This window comes from Varanus komodoensis, unplaced genomic scaffold (genome assembly GCF_004798865.1).
Source record: "Varanus komodoensis strain SLA01 unplaced genomic scaffold, ASM479886v1 scaffold15, whole genome shotgun sequence".
NCBI classification, from domain to species: Eukaryota; Metazoa; Chordata; class Lepidosauria; order Squamata; family Varanidae; genus Varanus; species Varanus komodoensis.
The window spans coordinates 28,558,100-28,582,338 of NW_025335440.1; the positions used below are offsets into that span (position 1 = coordinate 28,558,100).

The 24,239-nt window shown below is 38.6% G+C and overlaps 2 protein-coding genes across 4 annotated transcripts in view; both read left to right on the forward strand.

The window, feature by feature from the left end:
- Nucleotides 1-9,748, forward strand: part of ANKIB1 (ankyrin repeat and IBR domain containing 1) — a 59,832-nt gene extending 50,084 nt beyond the window's left edge. The window contains exons 18-20 of one of the 3 annotated variants that reach the window (XM_044425134.1): nucleotides 2,202-2,313; nucleotides 4,124-4,257; nucleotides 4,617-9,748. In XM_044425134.1, coding sequence (XP_044281069.1) covers nucleotides 2,202-2,313; nucleotides 4,124-4,257; nucleotides 4,617-5,369 — 999 coding nt within the window. In that variant the 3' untranslated portion in view covers nucleotides 5,370-9,748. The remainder of the gene's footprint in view (nucleotides 1-2,201; nucleotides 2,314-4,123; nucleotides 4,258-4,616) is intronic. The other 2 variants (XM_044425136.1, XM_044425135.1) reach the window with 2 other exon arrangements.
- A 9,317-nt stretch (nucleotides 9,749-19,065) lies between these two features.
- Nucleotides 19,066-23,751, forward strand: GATAD1 (GATA zinc finger domain containing 1). Its single transcript, XM_044424895.1, has 5 exons — nucleotides 19,066-19,383; nucleotides 20,059-20,184; nucleotides 21,299-21,358; nucleotides 22,266-22,449; nucleotides 23,403-23,751. The coding sequence occupies exons 1-5, from the start codon at nucleotides 19,180-19,182 to the stop codon at nucleotides 23,591-23,593; spliced, it is 765 nt and encodes a 254-aa protein (XP_044280830.1). The 5' UTR covers nucleotides 19,066-19,179; the 3' UTR covers nucleotides 23,594-23,751.
- Nucleotides 23,752-24,239: the final 488 nt, after the last annotated feature.

Genomic DNA, 24,239 nt, shown 5'->3' on the forward strand with positions numbered 1-24,239 from the left:
AAATTAGCTATGCTGCATCTAGACATGGAAATCACATTCTTAACTCTCAGTGTTAATAACCATTTGTTCAGTCCTTTTCAAAAGGCTTAGCTTGTGTTGGTTAATACTCCCATCTTATGACAATGCATTCTTTTAAGCTGGCAGTGCCTTGTGTATGAGAAAAAAGGTCCTTTTGTCCTTTAATCACTGTATCACTAACAACGCAAACCTATGCATGTCTACTTGGAAGTAAATCCCAATGGATTCTATAGCACAATCCTAAAGACTGCAGTTTTTGAATTTTGAAAAATAAATATTAGTGTATTCATTGTTGCCATGATCAATTGTACTTTGGTAGTTTTGTCAGATTCTTAGTTGCCTTTTTTATCCCATTTTTTTATTTCACCAATTCTTTGATATGCTTTTTAAGTTATGGTGGCCAGCATTGTGTTAATTACTCAAAATGTGTATACACTTTTATATAAGTGTATTATAATATTTGTTCTACTTTTAGTCTTAAATCATAATATATATGCTTTTTTTGGAGAAATAACATTTTAATTGAACTTTCTAGAGAGATCATAGGATCTCTCTCTCTCTCTCTCTCTCTCTCTCTCTCTCTCTCTTTCCAATAGTTTCATCCTTTTTTTGTTCTGGCCTTTTGATTTTGAACAAGGAATTCCCGATTCTGCACTGAGGAACATGGCCTATCAAACCAAAGAATTGTTCACATTGCAGGATGAAAATGGCAGGAAAACAGGCTGATTAAATTAAAAAAAACTTCTGTTTAGCAGTGATTAGTGACAGTGAACTTAGTATAACTGTAAACCTAGACTTCTGATTTAGCACAGTGCGATAGTTTCCAGATACCTTGCAGATAATTTGGACAACCTAATATTAAACTGCCACATATGCTAAGGAAATGTTAATATGTGGATTGGTAGAAGAAAATGTAAATATTTGGATTGGTACAAGACTATTTTATAGACTTTGTTTTTGCAGAAAAATCCACCAGGTAGTTTTGTTTGCGATTTATTTTTATAATGTAAAATTAAGTTAAGGCATAATAGATTGCATTACTGTGTGTCCCTTCCTTCCTCCCACCTGAGCAGAACAGATGTAGGCTTTTTTAAAAAGGCAGTATGTTTTGGTTGATATGTAAAACTTAAGTATCAGTGTTAAAATGAAAGAGCTTTTCAATTAAACAAATATCCCCCCTGTAGAAAAGGGTAAATACAAGCAGTTAGAGATAGTGCCTTTTCTGCCATTTATTACAAAGTAATGTTCAAGTAATATATAACATCTCTGAACACTAGGAATTTCTAGTTACACTTCTCCTAATCACACTATGAATTTTGATCTATTGTTATGTCTACTGCAGAAGCCATACTTGTTCTATGGCCTTTGAAAAAATAACATGTGCAACACTGTTTTGGGTGCTACTCCTTGAAACCTCTGAAAAGCTGGATTACTTCTTTGTTATCTTGTTACAAATATTGAGAGGCTTTTGTACCTAAAAAGATGTACTACAGAACATAGAACTTGCCATAGCCTTTTTACCCTTACCAAAAAATAAAAAGTTTGCATTTATCCAATATGAAGCATACAGTACAAGTAATCAGTGCAGAACATGAGCATATGATTATTGTTAAAACATATTTCACTTTTATAAATTGTAGAATAAATATTGACTACATTGATGTAGACTCAGTTCTTAAGCTAAGCACATCCATAACTTTTTAATTGCTGCTTAAACTGTTAAATATTTTGGCTTGAGACCTTGCTGTGTTGCCTTATTAGGACAAATAGAAGATAATACCTGATATATATAGAATAGAAATATAACAGTGTTTAATCCTATATTTAGTTACCTTAAAGAACTCTGGGGTTCACTTCTGAGTAGACGTGTAGGATTGCATTTTAACATGTTTAAATGAGAAAATTAGACTTCAGAATTGTTGCAATCAGATTGCAAGCGGTCGTACAGCAGCAGCTTTATAGAAAGCATTGTTAGCTTAATTTAGTAGTTTAGAATTGGGTAATCTACATTTTTTATTTTTAAAAGCTTGCATGATGTAGGTTGCTACTTACTTTTTATGAACATGGGTGATTTTATAATGCATAAAATCACAGGCATTCATTTTTCTTTAAATGTGCTGTTTGTTATACTCCAAAATATTATTGCATGCTCCCCTGTATTTTGTAACGTTTGGTTTATGCAGGACTATGCTGAATTTCAGTATCGGAGAAGGCATAGACAACGTCGACGTGGAGACATGCACAGTCTACTTAATAATGCTCCAGACCCTGATGACCCTAGCGAGAGCACACTAGGTGAGTTCTTTTCATACTTGTTTCCTCTTTTTCCTCTGAAGTAGCTAAGTACTTGTTTTAAAAAGAATTTCAGGGGAAATACTGCCCTTTTCAAGCAAGTAATTATTTAATGTTTGATTATCAAGTAAAAAACTGTCGAACAAAGCAAAGTAATAATTGCTACTGTATATCCTTAGATAATGTGTACTGTAAATGTTTCATGTGCTTTGGGAAAGATGAGATATCTTCCATAGGAAAGAAAGGACCTAGTCAGATGCTTTTTTTTTTACTTCTGTAGAAGGCAGTGCTGTTTGAGGTTGACTTTCTCCACTTCCCTTGTGTTGACAAAATGGCATGTGCCATATTGGTATTCCAGAAAGCTGCCTTACACAAAAGCAGACTATTTTTCTAGCCCAGTACTGTGTACCCTGACTGGTAGAGGCTTTCTAGGTGGAGGCCATTCATATTATCTGCTACCTACTTCTTTTTTTGTTAATGATTTGAGATACTGAAATTGAACATAGGACTTTCTGGACTATCTATATGCTAAGTATGCATACTACCACTAAGCTGTAGTCACTTCTGCTTTTATTCTGTTCTGATTAATATTCCTGTCCTTGTGCAAGGTTCTGTGATACAGTCCTCAAAGAGATTATTCTTCCTTGCAAGAGTTACTGCTCTAAACTGCTATTGTTTCAATTGTTTTAAAATATATTAAATTAAATAGGCTGTGTTAAATGCACTTAAAACAGTGTTTGAAATTATGACATGCATTCAGAGGTCAACATAAGAAAAATATTCCTTTTTCATCAAATTCCTTGTTTCCAGCTCTGCTTCTCTCTCCTAAAGGCCTGATTCACATGATGCCACAATAATGAGAGTATATGTGTGGGCCCTTTTCCAGTATGCTGTGGTATCACTGGGATATGTCCCTCTCAACCTTTTTTTAATCCAACTAATATTGCTTCCCAAGACAATTGTTATGTCCAGGGCTACTAATAGATCTTATTACCAGTCCCTTTGGACTTATATATTGCCAGGTCACACATTAAAATTTATGAACTTTGTGAGGAAGTGTACATATAAAAATTCCCCCACAAATGCAAAGGTCAAGAATAGGCTACAGATATTCTCAGTTGATGATATACATGTTAAATCAACTGCAGTCAAAATCTGAGGCTTTTCTCCAAATGAGAACAACAGTAAACCTTTGTGATGGTGGCTTCCTAGGGTAGAATACTCTCTCCAGTGAGATCTACCTGGTACCATCCTTAATGTCTTTTTGTAACCAGGCTAAAACTTTACTCTCAGCATTTTATAGCATATGAAGGGCTTTCTTGGTTATTTAATCAGGTCTTTGTATTTTATGGTTTCTGTTTTAAATTGGCCTTTCTTTCTGTTTTAAATTGGCCTGTCTGTCTGTCTGTCTGTCTGTCTGTCTGTCTGTCTGTCTGTCTGTCTTTCTTTCTTTCTTTCTTTCTTTCTTTCTTTCTTTCTTTCTTTCTTTCTTTTTGGTGTTTTAATCCTGTAAGTCATCTTAAATCTTTATCTGAGAAATGCATCTAAAAATTATATGATAGTGTACACTACAAAAATGCTTAAAATGCATCTTGTGACATAAATACTTTCACCATTCTCATTTCCTTTCAGAGTGTGGGTGTATTTTAGTCCACTGCATGACAAAATTTGGGCTCAGATAAAGGAAGTTAAGAACACAGTACACTTAAAAGGAATGTGGAAATCATGCTTTCTCAATAAAATAAAAGGCACCCTTTTTGTATTGGCTTTTAAATGGCTGTTTAACTCTTTCTTCCCCTTGTTTTTTGAGCAGATACACAAGAAGCTGGCAGTAACAGAAGACATGGTAATTCCATGGTGAGTTCAGCTTCCATGAGTATCCTTCACAGCTCTTCTCTTCATGACTATACTCCTGTTAGTCACTCTGAAAACCAAGACTCTCTGCAGGTATATGCCTCTGTTCCTTTCCCCTCTTCTTTGCTGAGCTGTTTCTTTCTGTTTATGTCTGCTTTCTGTATTTGTCAGCTGACAAGCTGTTGAGAGTTAGTGGCTTTGACACTTCAGTTCCAAACAGGCTTAATTAAAAGTGAATTTCATTAATTTGTATGGAACTGACCTCAAAGTTAACATACTTGGAATTTCAATCTGACAACTAGTATATTAGCCAAAATTAAGCCATATAAAAATAATGTCTCATGAATGTATAAATTTAGTCAGCTTGTACTAAAAGTGAACTTGGAACAAACTTGGTAAAACTTGCTTCTCTCTCTCTCTCATATATATATAACTCATAATATCTCTTATAGGCTCTGAGTTCCTTGGATGAAGATGACCCAAACATCCTGCTTGCTATTCAGTTGTCCTTGCAAGAATCTGGCTTAGTTATTGATGAGGAAACTAGAGACTTCCTGACCAATGAAGCTTCTTTAGGGGCGATAGGTACTTCTTTGCCTACAAGGTTAGACTCTGGTCCCGTAAATATAGATAATCCCAGAGCAGCTCTTAGTAGCTCTGAACTTTTAGAACTTGGTGACAGTCTGATGAAACTGAGTGCAGGCAGTGATCCCTTTTCAGCTGACCACCTTAGTTCTCACACCTTCAGTGATGCAAGAAGCGGCTTGTATTCAACATCTAGTGAAGCTGATTCAAGTAGCCAAGACCCCAATATAAATGAAAATCTCCTTGGAAACATAATGGCCTGGTTTCATGATATGAACCCTCAGAGTATTGCACTCATTCCTTCAGCAACTACAGAAACAGATGACGATTCACTGCAACCCAGTACTGAAGATGGTTCAGGGGAGCAACCACATCTTCTTGATGTAAGGCAGGATCCTCTGGAGGAGCATGCACTTTTTGAGGATGCACTCAAAAATGAAGGGAGAGGAACCCAAACAGAAGACACTGCTGCTTCTGGGGACATGATTACAGGAGAAACAGTGCCACAAACTGGGGACTCTACTGGGATAGCAGCCAGCCAAGTTGATGTTTCAGGAGATGTTTCAAGTCAAACATCTCCAACCTCAACTGAATGGACTGAACATGTACATTTGGTGTGATCATAAAAAGTTTGAATAGAGGAATTGATGATGGAGCCACAATGGCTAGGCAGTTACCAGCGGTACACTATGTGGAGTAAGCATTCTGGAGACTTTGGCCCATAAAGTCAGAGTTTGGTTGTTAATCAGTGTTGTAGAGATGGAATAAATGGGAATTCCCTTGAAGTTCCTTTTGATCCTTGTGAGCCTTTCAGGGAATTTCAATTATATTTGATGGTAAGAGTCTTACTTGCTTTGAAGAGAGAGGAATAGTTTGTACTCCACATTCCTAATACAATGCAGCATCTATTTAGCCTTAGGCTGGTGATCCTTAACTTGAAAGTATGGATTAAAGGCTTACTGAAACTCATTTGTGTTATTGATCCTAATACATCATTTTCTTTGTTTTCCCCCACTTGAATTGTCTTTTAATGACACAATATTTAGTAGTCTATTTTTTATACTTTGCTTTTCCCTAGTTTTCCCCCAACTAATCTCTAATAAAGCAGTGTAAATTGAGGTATATGATACTTCTCTTTAGTACTGCTTCAGAACCCAAGGAATGGATATTATTTTCTAATTAAATTAAACCTTTTAACATCTTCATGTCTATTTACAGTACAGATGTGCCAAACTGTGAATCAAAAACCAACACAAAAAATATGCAGTATCGCTCTTGTAAAGCTAAACCATAATTCTTAGTTTGGAAGATGGAAAGACCACTTGAAAGAATTATTTTTCCAAATTTAACTGGCATTTATTGCCATGATGACTGCATTAACAGAACCTCTACCTTAAGTTACTTAAGCATAATTCTACTGTTAAGAACAGTTATTCTAAACGATTAACAGCAAATATGCTGTATTGAAAAGACACTTTAATGGAAGTGCAATCATAGTTTTGTTTTTCATAATTAACAATGCATTTTATGCACTAATAGTGCAGTTGGTTTTAATGGTTACATTTTATAAAATAAAGATATTTGAAATTTCCTTAAGTTAGAGGCATTCCCATAAGATTGAATACACATTACATGCAACATGTTACTGTGCCTTTGCCTAACCCAAATAGATAGTTGCCACAGTTAAATGAGTAATAGTTATCTGTTCTGAAGTTTACTATGCTATGAATTGCAAAAACCTCCATAAAAACCACTCATGGCCTTGCCTTTCCAGTATATAATTACATAGGGTATGATCCTTTCTCATACATGTGCAATTCTCTCTTATAGAAGGATTTCCATAAAGCTCAACTGAGTCTTATTTTTTCCTTTCTGTGTCCCAGCTCTGGCATGTGTCTGTGTGTGCCTCACATATACCTATCTAGGCCTCTTGCTCCACTCAGTCAAGTTCTGTGAGTTCACTTTGTTTAACTTTGTTGAGCAAATAGGAAAGAGCAGGAATAGGGAATTGCATCCCCACTGGTTGCACACACTCTGAGAGGGAAGAGACAGACAGAACTCTTTAATAGCCTTGCACAGTACCGCACTCTCCAGATATATTTGGACAAGAACTCTCATGTCTAGTGAGAATATGAATTGCAGTCCAATGCATCTGGAAGGCTGCTTTGGAAGATCTGTATGCACACACTGTACCTGTCCAAGGAAGTATCATACCCTAAGTGTCCAGAGTTTTTATATAAATAGCAGAACACTACTGTGTATTCTTTCGATTGCACAATATTCGTTTGGTGTGTGATTGCTGTTTCATGTATAAAGAAAAAAATAACTTCCCTAGTGGTGTCCTACTGTGAAGAAAATTCTTGTTGAGATTGGCTTAAAAGCATCAAAATCTCATTGTAAGTTACAGTGATGCAGTTTGTAATTTTAACTAGAAGAAATTGTTTAAATTAATATTTTGCTTGCATATAATAAAGCCTAGGATAACACAAGCAAAATAAGTGAAATACTCCATTTTTCTGTTTGACGACATGAGAGATCATCTGATGTCCATTATAAAGGTTTCTCGCTACTGACTGTATATAGTAAAGTATTATGATGGCAAATAAGGTTGTATGTAATATTGATTACCATAAGTTACAAGAAAAAAGTGTTAACCCTTTTTCATTTAAAGATTACAGCTGGAATCTTACAGTCCCTGTGGCTCATAATACTAAAGAACTACATATTAATTATTTACTCCAAAATTCAAAAACAGATATTTCTTCTGGAAGTATTCTTAGAAGGAACAGTCTGCTGCTCTGTTACTGTAGTCTGTAGATCCATTACATTTTCTAGCTTGATTCCCCTATCCTGAAAATATTAATGTTGAACTCCCTTTTCCAGCCTCAGAAAAGTCTATTCAAACAACTGACTGGTATCAAATCCCTTTAACTTAAAATAAGTCTTCAAGATTCTGTCTTCACTAATTGCTCTTATACATTAATTTGAAATGCACATACAGCTTCCTTGAGTTCAAATTTTCAAATAGGATAATTCATACAAATTTTATGTATTACATTAAGATGTCTTGCAAAGCTAAGAGAAGATATGTATGAGTGCTCTCTGTGATGATAGTGAAGTTTGTGGGTTCTGGTTTTTCTGTAACTTGATTTAGATTGTGCAGTATATTCCATTGTTTGTGTTAACTTTATTCTGAGCATGGAATTTAGCATATTAAATTTGTATTTTCTTGGTACTTATTTAAAATTTAAGACCACCCCAGTAATTGAATTTACAATTCAGAAAGAAAGTTTGGCAAGCCTATTTTGTAAACCAATTAATTTTATAATGTAAAAAATACTCTAATCTTGAAAATGCTATTTGCACTTTCATAGTCTATACTTGATACATTCCCACTTTATATACAGTAGGATATTACAACCATGTAGATGTTTGGCCAAATGAATGCTGTTAATAATATGTAAAATTCTTTGATTAAACATTTATTACTTAAACTAATTTATTCTGGCTCATTAATATTATATCTCCCTAACAAATATTGGGTTAGATCAGAGAACTGTGTGGAAGAAACATTTCTGCAGGAGTTTATACAGTGCTATAATGTGTTCAACAGCAATTCTTATGTTTGCACAAGCTTTTTAAGAACACAATGTTTGGATTTAGTTCCACTTTTTTTGTAAAGTGTTCTGCTCAAGCTACTGTTCTACAAGACAGTTTCTGTTTGCAGAAAGGCAGCTTTAGATACAGCATGTGAAACACTTTGTAACCTAAATACCTTTATTCTTCTTCATGGTCTCTGTTCAATCACGCATATGGGCTTTGCTGTGGAGGACAAGGCCTGGATCGGAGACAAAAACTTCCAAAGCTCAGCGGAACGGAGTGAGCGGAAGCCCTCACTCCGCTCCTTCCGGAAGTTCCTTTTTGACCACACATGTAGTCGTCTCATGGATCAGAACTTCTCCACTCAGCTACCTTTCTTTTTTCTTCTCTTTCGTATGGCATAGCAGAATGTAGCATTATTGCATAAAAATCCACTGAAACAATAGATAAAATGTATATAAAATATAAATTATTTTTAAAAGGGACTGTAAAATACATAAATATCTTGTTTGTGCAGAGATACCTCAAAAGACAAAATTAATGATTAATCAAGTTGTTCACCTTAATAGCTTAAACTGTGTGCCAGAAATGCTTAGTTTTAAAGTTAACTATTCTCTAACAACTCAATTTGAATTGGTAGAATGCAAAATAATAAAAGGGATGGTAAAGATAAATTTCCATAGCCAACTCACTAGTCTTAATCATCTCAGTCCTGTCATTTCAATATTCTTAAGGTATAAGTTCACTCACACACACTAATTACCTAGTTGATAGAAAATCAAAAGTGATACATGTATGAATTGGCCATCAGATCAAACAATTTAACAAGTAGTCACCAGTCAAACATTTAATGGCTCCATGACTTAATGACTCAACTGATTTCCATGAAAGCCCTTGCAGTATACTTTGACACAGGATGGACCACTGTCTCCAAGGTTACTCCTCTCAAATATGTACCTCAGCCAGTTTGTCCTGTGCTGAGAGTTCGCATTCTTATCGCCCACTAAGTTGAACACCAGCAAAAACCTTCCCATTGCTTTCTTCCAATGGTCCTCAGCTATTAAATTCTGTAAGCAACCCAGGGTGAAGACAGATAGGAGTGGGAGGGTGAGATGCATAAAAATACTTTGCCAAAAAAATTGCTGCTGTTAACTTGAAATGAGATTAATGGGTCCTTTGCCTGTATATTTTTAAAAGGGAGTGAATGCCTTATCAGAGCAGTCATTTGGCCCTTGTTGAAGTCAAAGTACAATTCTTGTTCAAAATTGTTTGCTTGCTAGGATCCTAAATGTGTAAATTTGTAATTGCTTCTCATCTTTGTGAATTGCTATGAAACTGGGAGAGCTTGAACTCTTGCACAAAATGGAAATAATACAATAAAATAATTTCAGACATTGAATGTTTTGAATAGAGCTGAGCCAGATTTGGTGGCCAGAGGGGCATTTCCTCAATGAAAGTTCAGTTATTAGAAAATTGACAAGTATTAGAATGTAATCCTGTGCACAAGGCAGGGAAAGCGCTCACAGCCTTCCACTGTCAGGGTAACTGGGCAATGCTGTCTGTCTTCCTGCACTGGTAGTTTCATTCTCAGCCCTTCAGTACAGCCCAGGATGACACTGTAGTGAATGTACCTCTTTGATATCAAGGTAAATGGATGATACTTCCTATTTTTCCTATACTGCACAGTGGCAGTGTCATTTTCTGCCCTTGCAGCATAGCAGAAAAGACAGGGCCCACATATTGCCAGAGCTAAGGCACACCCTAGTAGGGGATCCCCTAAAACAAGGATTGGCAATTTGGCCCTTCAGATTCTACCTCCCCTCAACTCCAGCCACCATGACCAATAGTGTGGAATGATAAGAGTTATAATGCAACACCTGGACAGCCACAGTTTCCCTCTCTGCTGCAGCTGCCTTCCCCCTCTTACGACTCTTCCTCTCTGGGAGATTGTGCCAATTAAATCTTATTTGCATATTAAGCATGGTTTTAATGTGAATTGTTGACTGAGGGTGTAGATACAAACTTCCACAGAAAAGTGGAAAAATCCCAAAAAAGGAATGTTTGGGAATTTTTATTTAACATTTGTTATTAACACTTAACATCATTGTCCCAATATTTCTGAATATTAATTTGGGAGATTGAACTGAAATAAAGAAGGAAAAGAAATCTATTCTCTATCTGCTATTATAACTACAGCACATGTTGTTGATTGTGGAGCTATTGTGGAGAAATATGAATTAAATACACATGCATTGTAGATTCTGGATCTCTGTTTATATAAGAATTGAAAGAGTGCATCCACTGTTTTCATGATACCTACACATACACAGTTAAGATTCCTGCAGTGTGGAACAATCTATTCCTGCTACAGTCTTTCAATTTCTCCCCAAATTGACAAGATACTGCCTAGCATCTCTTTAGTATTTATTGCCAATGTGGGGGTGGATCCAGACTCAAATCCATTGAAATCAAGGTGATGCCTTAAAGACACATTGTTTTCAATACAGCTGACTCTGCAGCTAAACTGTCCCACTGTAGTAATATCTTGGAAGAATCTATTACTAGTTATAATTGTTCTCTAATTTTTATGCTGAGTCAAGTTCACCAAAATATACTCAATATCTTTTATTACCTTTGACTGCCAAACTGGATTTAAAGAGAAAAACCTTGGGCTTTCTCTCCAGGAGAAACAAGCAATTGAAAGGTATGCAGCCAAAGGTAATTAGATGCAGCCAATGGCCATGTAATTTGCCTGTAACCAGGAAGCTGGTAGCAAGAAGGCAGTGCACCTGTGCCTGCAAAGTTAATGTGGCACATTGATATCACAGCTTCCTCCTGCTCTCAGCCATAACCCTACAACTACCTTGTGAGATAGGTTGGACTGAGACTGATCCAAAGTCACCCAGTTGACTCCATGGCTGAGCAGAGACTAGAATCCAGATTGCCTGAGCCCCAGTCCAATGCCCTTACCCACTACACCACACTGCTCTCATCCTGCCTTACACCTTAGCACTTACAAAGGAAGATATGCATTACATAGGTAGGGATCTAGTGTACTCACTGTCTCCTTTTTATTACCTTGGGCTGCCAATCTGAATTAAAAAAGTAAAGGCATTTAATCTTGCATCCAGAATGGAATGTACTCCAGGTCCAACTCATGATGCAAACATTTACGAAGTTCAGACCAGTACCTTTCTGTGAACAAGGGGGGGGGGGGAGGAATGCTGATCCTTATCAACTGTGGACAGTTTTGTTTGAAAAGTCACATAAAAGGCAACAACAGGTAACCATGTGATAGGGAAGACTTCTACCATGTGATAGGGAAGACTTTGCTCTCATTTTACTGGAAACTTCATGGGCTTCAGGGAGACTATTTAACAGTATATGCCTGATTACTATTAGGTTAAGGATCTTTCTCTACAATTTATCTCCCCACACTTGTATTTTCTGCAGAATCTCCACCAGGATGTTGATATCTGGTGAATAGCATGCCTTTACAAAAACCAACTGGTAGCTTAACTCTGCATCTTTGGTAGATCTATTTCAATTGCAAGCTCAGATTAATACTAAGAAACCTGTACATCAGTAGCAATTACACTTGAAGCATAATCTCAAGCTTGAACTCAGTCCCTCTGGATTCAATGGGACTTGCTCTCACAGCCTTCCCCAATCTTCCTCAGATATTTTTTTACTACAATGCCAGTCAATCCCAATGGTCATTGCCCAGGGATAACAGGATTTATAGTCAAAAATATTTGGAGAAAGCCTAGTGAAAGTGTGGTTAGCATGCTGAACTGAGGTCCTGGGAGATCTGGATTCTAATCCCCACTCGGCCGTGAAAGTGACTCTGGGCCAGTCACAGACTCTCAGCCCAGAGGGTTGTTGTTGAGGATAAAATTGAGCTATATAGGCCATCTTGAGTTCCTCATAAGAGAAAAAAAGGCAGGATATAAATGCAATGTAGTAGTAACAGTATTCTAGTGTTAAGGATTGCTGCTTTAAAAACCGAGCCTTAGAACGATGCAGTGACAAAAGGAAACGGCCCACCTTTAAATGGTTACTGAAACAGCTCCCCACTGAGAGGAGAGTAACTTAAACAAGAGAAAATTAAGAATAAACATCATATTAACTAAACTGAAAGACAGATGACTAAGCACTATTATCAGCACTGTCAATTTAAGGGCTATTAATATTTTTTTCTTCCATTTTCATCACTTCCAGATCCAGAAATAGCTGGTGTTATAACTTTATAGGGAGGGCTTGGTATTTAATACCCTATATTCTTTTCTTATGAAACACAGTTGTCAGTATCCAGGGCATGGATGGCTGACTAGCAGACACCGGAACCCAGGCAACCAGGGTGCAGCACAAGGGCCAGTCCAAATGCACAGTTAAACAGCCCAAAGGTCAGAGCCAGGAGATCCAGCACAAGGCAGAGTTTGTTCAAGAAGCAAGCGTGGTCAGACAAGCCAGGAATCGGGGAACCGAGAAGACAAGCCAAGGGAAACAGGTACCTTGAGGGCTGGAGGAAAAACACAGGCAGAGTTCCAGGAGCAAATTCCACAAGTCTACAAACCAAGAGCACTCTAGCAACTCAAAGTCTTTGCTGTTGAGGCAGCTCTTCCCCCAGGACTCCCAGGTGTTCATGAGAGTCCAGGCGGCTGCAGTAGATTGAGGTACTAATCCTGCAACTTCGAGAGCAGCTGTGCTGGTCCTTGACCAGCAGAGGGAGCCCTGAAGTTGCCTTGGGTCTTGCCTCATTCAAAGCAGACAGAACATGTAATCATTATTTGTTATATATTTCATTTCTATATGAACCTATAGCTGCAGCTGTCTGCATTCTGTAAACTATCTGTGGCTTAAAAGATACTCAAGACAGTTTAGGAAAGCCATTTGAAAAGTAGTCCAATAGCAACCACTCATAAGAACATAAAGTCATTCTGGATCAGACAAAAGGCATATTTGGCATTCTTTTCCACAGTAACCTGTCTTTATACCACTTTAGAAATGATGAAAACAAAAAAAGGGAAGCAGAAGGAAGGCTAAAGTTAAGGATGAACTAATGTTACCAAGGGACACTAAAAGCAACAAAAAAGCTATCTTCAGATATGGCCAAAGTAAAAGACAGAGGGAAAAAAACTGGGGTTCAACTACTCAATGTAGATAGCAAAATGTCAACTAACAAAGAAAAGGCAGGAGTACTCAATCCCTACTTTGGCTCAGTATTCTCCCAAAAGAGGAGATCTGACCTTGATAAAGGGAAAGCACAAGCTGAAGGAGCAGAATGGTACATAAGGATTGATAGCCAAATATTTAAGAATCATCTAATTAGGTTGAATAAGTTCAAATCACCAGGGCCTGATTTGAACTCCATCCTGGAGTCACAAAGGAGTTGACAGAAGAATTCTCAGAACCACTGCCTATTATCTTTGACAAATCATTGAGGACAAAGGAAGTGCCAGATGACTAGAGAAGGACTAATATTGTCCCCATCTTCAAGGAAGGAAAATTAGAAGCACCTGGCAACTACAGACCAGTCTGACATGAATCCCTAGGAAAATTCTGGATCAGATTATAAAGCAGCTAGTCTGCAAAAACTTTGCAAATAATGCAATGATTACTAGAAGTCAACAAGGATTTCTCAAGAACATAGAACAAAGCCTTCAACAAAGTGTCCCACAAAATCCTAATAAATAAATTAGCAAAATGTGGGTTTGACCAAACTATTGTTAGTTGCATCCATAACTGGCTTCAAAATGGGTCACACAGAGTTCTTATCAATGGCGGCTTCTCAACCTGTAAAGTTATAGAAACAGAGCAAGTCAGAAGGGGTCCCCTGCTCCAGCCAGTTCCACTCATGACATGCCTAACTTGTACATGTCCACCCCATCCTTGAACACCATCAACAATGGGGCTTCAATCACCTCCTGTGGAAGCCCATTCCAAACCCTAGGGGTCCTAACTGTCAGGAAGTACTTCCTGGCACCCAAATTGAACCTTGATTCCCTGAGTTTTGCTCCACTGGTACGTGTCCTGCTGTCCTCCACAGGGGAAAAGAGGTCTCTACCCACCTCCATGTGACACCCCCTCATGTACCTTTATGTTGCCAACAGATCCCCTCGGAGTCTCCTCTTCTCCAGGCTGAAAACACCCAGTTCCTTCAGTCTCACCCCATATGGCTTTCCCTGCAATCCGGCCACCATCCTTGTGGCCCCACGCTGCACTGATTCTAACCAATTCTATCAGTGGGATACCACAGGAATCAGTCCTGGGATGATTACTCTTCAACATGTTTTTAATGATCTTGATGAGGAAATCCAGGGAATCCAAATGATTAAATCTGTGGATGAACTGGATTAAATTTGAGGATGAACTGGACAGAACAGTTAATACCCTGGAAGACAAAAAGAAGATTCAGGAGTACCTAGACAAGCTTGAATGCTGGGTGGAAAACAACAGAATGACATTCAACAGGGACAAATGCCAAGTCCTCCACTTAGGCCAAAAAAAAAAAAAAAATCAGCTGCACTTATTCAAGATAGGAGATACTTGGCTCCACAGTATTGAGAGTGAAAGTGACCTTGGAATTGTTGCAGACAAGAAGCTGCCCTGAAAGCCCTTGGGCTACGGAGCAGTATATAAATGCAGTTAATCAACCAGTAAGAGCCAGCAGTGTGATGCAGCTGCAAAATAGGCATTTTCGGGATGCTTAAATAGAGGTATCACTTCCAGAAAAAGAGAAGAACCCATTCCACTCTATTCTGCATTAATCAGACCTAACCTGGAATACAGCATTCAGTTGGGCATCCAGGTTTAAAAGGGATGCTGATGATCTGGAGAGAGTTCAGAGAAGGGCAACAAAGATGATATAGGACCAGGAAAAAAAGTCTTAGGATGAGAGGCTGAAAGAACAGGGCCTATTCAGCCTTGAGAAAAGAAGACTACGAGGTGACCTGATAGCACTCTAGTTATCTCAAAGACTGTCACGAAGAAGGAAAAGACCTATTCTCACTCATCCCAGATTGTAGGACATGAAATAATGAACTTCAACTACAGTCCCCCAGTACAGGCTAGACACAAGGAAGATTTTCCTAACTGTAAGAGCAGTACAATGGTGAAACCAGTTGCCAAGAGAGGTTGTGTGCTCTTTCACAATAGAGACATTCATGAAGAAAATAGACAGCGATCCGAGTTTATTTTATTTAATATGGCACAGCAGAATACAGCATCATTGCATAAAAAGCTAATTTTTAGTTATTTTAGTTTAGTTAGTTATCTGAGTGGGATGGTGTAATTGGCATTCAGCATTGGCAGGGGGTGGGCTAGCTAGTTTTCTTGGCACCTTCCGACATTAACTTTACACCTGTGCCAAAATAAAATGTTCTGTTTTGAGCCTTGAGTTAATTCTGATCTCTTTTAAATGTGTGTCAAAAATTGACTGCTTGTAGTTGGAAGACTAGATTTCTTTCATCTGTTCACTAACAGCTGGGCTCAAAATGCATCTCACACTATTAGTGTGTTTCTGTAGTTCAAAAATTTTTGAAAGTTTTTTATGTTGATGGATCTGTTTCATATTTATCAGCACTGTTATTGGAATTTCCTATATCCTGACAGAGTTGCAAACATTTCCTTTTTGTTTTCTGCAGAATTGCTTTGTAATTGACACATATGCCTTTCTTGGTTTCAGGTTTCCCTTCTTGCAGCAGGGACTAATCCAAACTATGATGCATAAAGTCGCTTCTTTTTCTGTACCAAAATATTGAGGGAGTCATCCTGTAGTTCTAGGAGTCATTCCAGACCTACGAGGGGCATTCAATGTATTCTCAGTATCGGGTTGATTTGCTATTGATGTGGGTAATTTAATTATTTCATTAGCTAATGACACTATCTGAGGGTATACATGAGAAATTTCAAATAAGTGTGATCATTAGTTCCCTAGTAATCCTCAGTGAAAGATGACCATGATGACTGACGCGACAATGTTGAAGAAAATCAAGCACCGCACTGTGATTAAGTTCCTTACAAAACAAGGAAAAAGTCAAAATATCATTCATGAAGAGATGGTGGCTGTTTACCAGGACTCTGTACCTTCATTATCTACTGTTCAAAAGTGGTCAAGTGAATTTAAAAGCGGCAGAGAAAGCATTGAAGATGACCCTCACTCGGGTGGGCCAGTTACTGCCACTACAAAAGAAAATATGAAAAAAATAGAGAAACTTGTATTGGACGATTCCCGAATAAAAATCAAAATGTTAGCAGAGATGACAAACCTATCCATTGGTACCATATTTACTATTTTTCATGACCATCTTAACCTTTCAAAGGTCTGTGCAAGATGGGTGCCGCGAATGCTTATGGCGCCTCAGAAACAAGTGCAAGTCGAGTGCCATAGGGAGTTTTTAGAGCTCTGTGGTGAAGATCGAGTATTTTTGACCGGATTGTTACTGGAGATGAAACCTGGGTTCATCACTATGACCCTGAAAGTAAGCAGGAGTCCATGCAGCGGCATAAAAAAGGTGCTGACCCTCTGAAGAAATTCAAAGTCACTCCATCGGCCGGAAAAATCATGGCCACAGTGTTTTGGGACTCAAAGGGAATTTTATTGATCGAGTACACGAAAAAAGGTGAAACCATAAACGCAGCATCTTACGCAACCACTCTGCATAATTTAAGAGAAGCAATTAAAGAAAAAAGGCGGGGAAAACTGACTGCAGGTGTGTTGCTTCTTCACGACAACACATCTGTTCACACGGCACATGTTTCGAAGGCTGCTGTGCAAGACTGTGGTTTTGAAGAAATAAACCACCGACCTTATAGCCTGGGCCTGGCCCCCAGTGACTACTACCTATTCCCGAATTTTAATAAAGATCTTTGTGGAAAGCGATTTTCCGACTATGAAGACAAGGTGGCTATTAACACACATTTTTTAGACAAGGAGGAAGGGTATTTTTTACAGAGAATTTAAAAGTTAATTTCTAAATGTAATAAGTGCATCGAAGTTATAAGGGATTACATTGAAAAATAAAAATTATTTCAATTTATTATTCCTTTTTCTTCATGCTGATACCAAGAATATACTATTCTTCATGAAAAGCTATCTTAGTGGCGCAGTCACTTGTGCCAATAAAACACAAGTGAGGCAAAGGGATTTCTAATTGCTTTATTGCTGTAATCTTGCCTCGATATGACTTTTTTCCTTCAGCAGTCACCATGTGACCCAAGTAGGAAACACTGTTGACTCCAGCCTGCATCTTATATGGCTTTAATTTTGTAATGATTCAGGAATGCCTTTCAGAAAAATTTCCTGGACTGAGGAAATTTCAAGAGGTGAAGCACTAGCAGCCAAACAGAGTTGAAATTTGTCAATTTGTTGCTGTCCTCGTCAAATTTCAGTTGCCATTAAGTGGACTGGGTATCCAGTGAACTAAAATACATGGTTTTGGATAACCTGTGTTCTATATTTTCTAGTGTATAGTTTGTAGTGTTTTCTACTGATGACTAGTTCTTCTTCATGGTCTCTGTGCCTGAATAGGGCCTGTTGTCAATAAGATTTTCCCAGCTAAAACTCATAACCAATTTTGTTCTTCTCTATGACCTGCATGGAATTTCCCAGTCTGTATGTTCATCAACTTTCAATAATATTCCAACATGTTCTACACATCTGAGTTCTCTTAGTTTTTCTTTAAGCACAAAAAGAACTTTTCTTAAGGCATGAGCAAATGTTCCAGCATCTGGTGGCAACTTTGTTTGATACTGGCCTAGTACACAGCCAAATACTGCAAACTCATCTAGAAAGCATTCTTTCACCTTTTTCTGTGTTAGTTCAACAGGTTCTGGGTTCACCTGTCACATAACCTTTATCATATTCAGTTTCCTCAAAAAGCAGTTTCACTGCATTCAGTGGACTTACGCTCAAGTACATAAGCATAACACCATAATCTTTGTCCAAGTTAATAGTGGGAGAAGCGGGTTCTCTTTCCTACCTCACTCAACGGACAGGCCAGCAAGCGTTCCTCAAGCAGCCTGCTGTGTGTTGGTGGCCGGTGTTTTCATGCTGCCTGCAGAAACATGGAAATTCAGCTTTCAAGCAGACCAGCTCATTTCTGCGCACACACCCATAGGTAACTTTTGTGGGCTCATTTTAAAAGGCCCAAACCAAACCGGGCCATTTCTGAATAAATGTGCAGGATTCAACAGGAATTTAATATATTCCTTGGGCCAAATATTTAGTATGAACTTCACCTGCGACTTTGGGGCACGTGTGTGAGGCTCTATTCTACCTTCAGTTGCTCCCGTGCTCTTTTATATAGCTGACTGCAGAGAAACTTGAGGCAGACAAGCCCTCTTCCTTTCCCCACGCCCCATATTCCGTCCTCTAAATAATGAACGGGGGAGTCCGCTAGCCTTGCACTGGGGCGTGTGAACAGAGCGTTCACTCGACCAGTTCGAAGATAACCAAGCACGGCATTCGGGCACCTGACCCTCGCCGGCCACTGCGTCTGCCCCGTGCTCCAAAACGGTCGCCTCACGCTTCTAAGGGCAGACGGGCAGAAGGGCAGGGCTGCCTAGCACTGGCTGGAGGTCGCCTGCCTCGAGCCGCGCAGTGCGAGCAGCAGGAGGGGCACGTCTCCTTCGCTCAGGGCGTGCAGCCTGCGGAGCCGCCAGCAGAGGGCAGGGGAGGCGGCGCTTCTCCTCGCGGGCGCTCGGCTCCGCTTCCGTGCTCTCGGCGTCTCGGACGGCTCTTTGTAGGCGTCGCTTCCACGGGTAGTATCCGTCGTGGCGGGCGGGTTTGCAGTTAGGGAGCGGGCGAGCAAGCAGGCTGGCGCCAGGATGCCGCTGGGCCTGAAGCCGACGTGCAGCGTGTGCCGCACCACCTCCTCGTCCATGTGGAAGAAAGGGGGCCAAGGCGAGATCCTTTGCAACAACTGTACGGGCCGCTCAGGGCCGAGCGGCGTTGCCGGAGCTTCCTACGCCACCACCTCGGCGTCCGCGCAGCAGAGCAACGGGGGCGGCGGCGGCGGCGGGGGGAAACAGGTGAGCCTACCCAGTAACCGCCCCTCTCATGTTGCACCCGGAACACGCTTGGGAGTAAGCTCCGCCAACACAAGTGGGATTTACTTCTGAGTAAGCGTGCAGAGAATCCTACTCGATGACTGAACTTCTCTACCCGAGCAGGCTCAGCCAGCTCCACGCCACCACCCATCCCTAGAAGAACTAAATTTCCTTCTGAACTGATAGTCATACGAATTAGCCGTTGTGGGAGCTTGAACTTGCGGAAATAATCTCTTACAGTCGAAAGCTGTATATAGCTATTCGGAAGTAAATCATAGAATTACTGGGCTTGCTCTTCTAGTAACTGAGAAAGGCATTGCGGAAATGGATTAAGCCCTATCGGATATGATGGAACTTACTTCTATGTAAACTTTGAAATTCTTTCAGAGAAGTCGTCGAAACTTTGTCCTAAACTTTTCTTGTAAGCCTTTATGGTAAAGGTGTGCGTGTGTAGGCTATAAATGCTAGACATGAAAAGGATTTTTCCAATTAATGGAATGTACAGTTGGTTAAATGGAACTAGGATTGCCATTGAATTAATGTTCCTTTTCTCATTTTTCCCCCAACTCTTTTTAAAGGATGTTGTAATGATTCAATGTATGCTTGATTGTTTATATTCTTGGCATTTATCAACATTTTTTAAATTTTTGTACACAGAGTAAGCAAGAAATCCATAGAAGATCAGCTCGGTTAAGGAACACAAAATACAAGTCTGCTCCTGCTGCTGAAAAGAAAGTTTCCACTAAAGGAAAAGGGAGAAGGCATATTTTTAAGTTAAAAAATGTAAGATGACTATGGATTCCTGCTACTGTTTAGCACTTGCTAAATTCCAGCAGCGTGGTAGGTTCTGCACCAGAGAAAGTTGTACAAAAACGACTTCAGCTATTTTCCTACATGGTTGTCAGTACTATGTAGGTAAAAGGCAAACACTTGCATATATGTGACTCTGCACTGGAATTGCTTTCTTGTTGGAAGAAGAAAGAGGATATACTACATGATGCTCATATATATGCAAAGGAAGTAAAACAGTCTGTCACAGGTTTCATGGAAGTGGTACCTCTGGAAATTGGCATGTGTGAAATGTTCCCAAAAATAGATATGAGAAGTAGGATGAGAGAGCTAGATAGATTAGGATAAGACACAGAAGAGGTGAGTCTATTGTGGTCCAGATAAAGGTGCTGAAGGTGAGATTTGAAAGAGCAAAAGACATTGGCTGTTCTTTGCAAATATCTTGGATATAGTTTTGATTCTGAGTTTTTACTCTGATTTATTTTCATGAAAAGACCCCTTCTACAAGTCAAACCTCCTTCCATCCATGTGTAGGACTGAAGCCAATCAGTCTACTTATTTTCTATGCAGATACTCTTTTTTGGATGGAGTTTTTTGGTTCCACTAAACTTTAATGTGTATAATTTTATTTTTTCTTGTGCATATGCAAATCAGAACTGCTTTACATAGTAATAGGCTAAGGATATGCTCTCATGCTTTGAAGTGGATACATGCAGCCATTCTACCAATTTAGCAGGTACCTGCAATTGTTTGCTGCTTCATGGCTTTATGTACAGCATGTGTTCTTGCACTATAATGGATGTGTGTAGCCTCTCCAAATGTTTTGATTGTATTTGTATGCCATAATACATGAAATGATTTTAAGACCATGTCTTTGCAACATATGTTCTTCTAATTAATTAACCAGGTATGTACTGGTAAGTTTTATATTTTTATCATGGTTTTCTGGTACTGAAGATATCAATGATATGCCTTGACATTTTCATATTCCATGGTCCAACAATTCTCTATTTCTCTTCCAAAACCAGTTTTTACAAAGTTATATCATACTTTAATTTTTGAAATTGATACAATTATTAAAACATGGTAACTATAACTTTTCTTTTAGCCTATCAAAGCTCCGGAATCAGTTGCCACCATAATTACAGCAGAATCTATCTTCTACAAGGTATAACTTTGTAATTCTTTTAAGTCTCATAAATCTGACATTACAAATACCCTTGTGCTAGTAGAAATGTTTCAATAGGAAATGAAAGAATAAGCAGATTTTAAAATAGTCCTAAGTAAAGTATCTAGCCAGTCCTTTTACCAATTCTTTTAAGCAACATATTATGTAGTACTTGGAGCTTAAAAATCATTGGATATTTTTACTCAAACGTATGTATTTAGCACTATGTAGTAGCACTCTGAATTGGCACAATGGTTTATACTTTTCTTGAATATTGTCACTGAAGTGTACCACATCTATTTTCTGAAGACCTAGCAAGAACTGAACTAGAGACATCCATGTGTAGTTTATACAACAGTATAGTGGTTAATATTCACTTAAGATCCAAACATTTCTCCCTTAATTTCCATCTAACCAAATTTTATTGCATATTATTTTATCAGTATCTATCTCAGTCCCCAAAGGGATTACAATGTAGTTTTTATTTTTATATATTTGAATTTTAATGTTTGAGTTTTAATGTTAATTAAACAACATTAACACTGTAATCCTACACTTGGTTGAGAATAAGCCCAGTGACATGCAGAAGCACCTTAATGTAAGTAGACATTAAGGTTACAGTGTAAACAATTAATATTGGCATAGAGGTTTGGACAGAATTCATGCATAATTAATTGCAAGAAAGAAAAAAAAGATGCAGTCATCCGGTTCTACTCCTGTTTATAGTTAGGGGAGACCATATATGCACCTAAACAGACAGAATGGTGACCTTGCTGAAAAGAATTTCAGAAATACTATAGGAAGCAGACTAGTGGGAGGAAAGGATAATGTTACAGGCCTAATTGGAAGCTGTGAAAATATCAGTTTTGTTTAAAAGAAATTCTCTAATTGTCTATATTTTTTCTAGGGAGTTTACTATCAGATTGGAGATGTTGTTTCAGTGGTTGATGAGCAGGATGGTAAAACATACTATGCACAGATTAGAGGGTTTATTCAAGACCAGTACTGTGAAAAAAGTGCAGCTTTAACATGGCTCATTCCTACTACAGCTAGCCCCAAAGATTGTTTTGACCCTGCAACTTACATAATAGGTAAGTTCCAAGGCCTAAAATGATAAGTTCCCCTTGTCCTGTCAAATCATTTTATAAAGTGCTACATGTAGGATAGCTCCAGAGTCATAGATTATTTGGTTTTATCCCTTGGTAATACTAGGACAGTGATGTCTGGCAGGGATGTATGTGCATGAGAACCAAAGACCAGTGCTACATATCTGACAGCAACTGTTTTCCTCTGTAATGTGCAGATGCTGGCACATCTCACTGACTGTGAGGCAGTAGTGCTCACTGACTGTGAGGCAGTAGTTGAGCTCTTAACTACCTTCTGTGGGGAAGGGCTGTTATACACACCTGTTTTTAATCCTAAAGAATCTAGGCTTGAGGACAAGGTACTACAACATGCCTTCTTACTGCACAAATGCCACATGCTGAATCTATGTTACTTTCCCATCATCACCAAAAGAAATCATGTAGCTATACAGCATCAGGCTCTTAAGTTCTTCCTTTCCACTGCTGGATGTTTTATAGGAGTACAGGTGTTAAGCTTGATTTACTTAAATATAATTGTTTCCTAGAAGTAGCAAAGTACCAGGTATATCTATTGTGCTACTGTATTTTAAAAGGCAGAGAACTTGTGCTCCTCCAGATTTTAGACCTACAGTTCCCATTACCTCTATCCAGCATAGCCAAAACAACTGGCCACAAGTTGCCCATATCTGTTATGAAGGTATGTTTGTTTGGTACGTACTTGGATGGTACTTTGGGCTAAGTCAACTGGCTTTCATACTAAGCAGATTCCCCATCCTCTGGTGTAATATGGAGAAGGCTGCAAAGCCAGGATTTTGAATAGCTTGTTTCCTGTATCTGGGGGAGGGAAAGGTACAAGTTTTTCCTTTGGCACTTATTGAGATATATGGCAGTGAGTATCCTGATGTACTGTGAAGTTGTGTTTGAATTATAACATGCAAACTTTTTTATTTTTATTTAAGGACCAGAGGAAGATCTTCCAAGAAAAATTGAATATTTAGAATTCGTTTGCCATGCACCTTCAGAATATTTTAAATCTCGCTCATCTCCTTTTCCTACCATACCTACTAGACCAGAAAAAGGTTATATCTGGACTCATGTTGGACCTACTCCAGCAATCTCAATCAAGGAAACTGTTACCAGCAGCTTGTAGTCTGTTTTGTTTGAAACGTACCTCTTAAATGTATAATTACAACTGTTTCAGTCTGCCCAACTAGCTCCAGCAGTGACTTTAAATTTGCCTGTATCAAAATCACATTTTCTTCACATTATTTGAAACATTCTGTAAATGTACTGAAACACATTTTCAAACAGTTGTATTTGTCTTTTTTTGCATAATACAGCAATATACATTAAGTGATCGTCTTCATTAAGGGAACTGCTTATCTGTTACTGTATATTGTGTGTGTTCACCTACAAAAAGCCATAATTACATTAATATTTAGTTTGCTTACTGGGGTGGGGGATAGATGTTGGTATCCAGCCAAAGAAACCAGGAGCTGGGCACAGTGAAGCAACTGGTGCAGTCATCAGAGCACAAGAGCAGAGGACCAGTCAAACAATGACTAAACACCACTTAGAGCTCATCTTAGATCTTACTCTTTAGCAGTGATGGCAACAAAGGGATATTTTTCCACCACTGCTATACAGCAAAGCATTTCCAAGTTGCATGGGGACGTCACATGGGTCTTCATCCTGCTTTTAAGGAATTGATATGTCCTGTTTGTGAAACACTTTTAGGATAAAATTGGTCAACTGCTCCAGATTAGAAACCAACATTTGTTACCTGGAACAAAATG

Excerpts from the sequence above, each read along its gene's own strand:
- GATAD1 (XM_044424895.1), top strand. The coding sequence starts at position 19,180 with ATGCCGCTGGGCCTGAAGCCGACGTGCAGCGTGTGCCGCACCACCTCC. Across the intron at positions 19,384-20,058 it reads GCGGCGGCGGGGGGAAACAG|AGTAAGCAAGAAATCCATAG; the intron begins GTGAGCCTACCC and ends TTTTGTACACAG. Across the intron at positions 21,359-22,265 it reads CAGAATCTATCTTCTACAAG|GGAGTTTACTATCAGATTGG; the intron begins GTATAACTTTGT and ends TATTTTTTCTAG.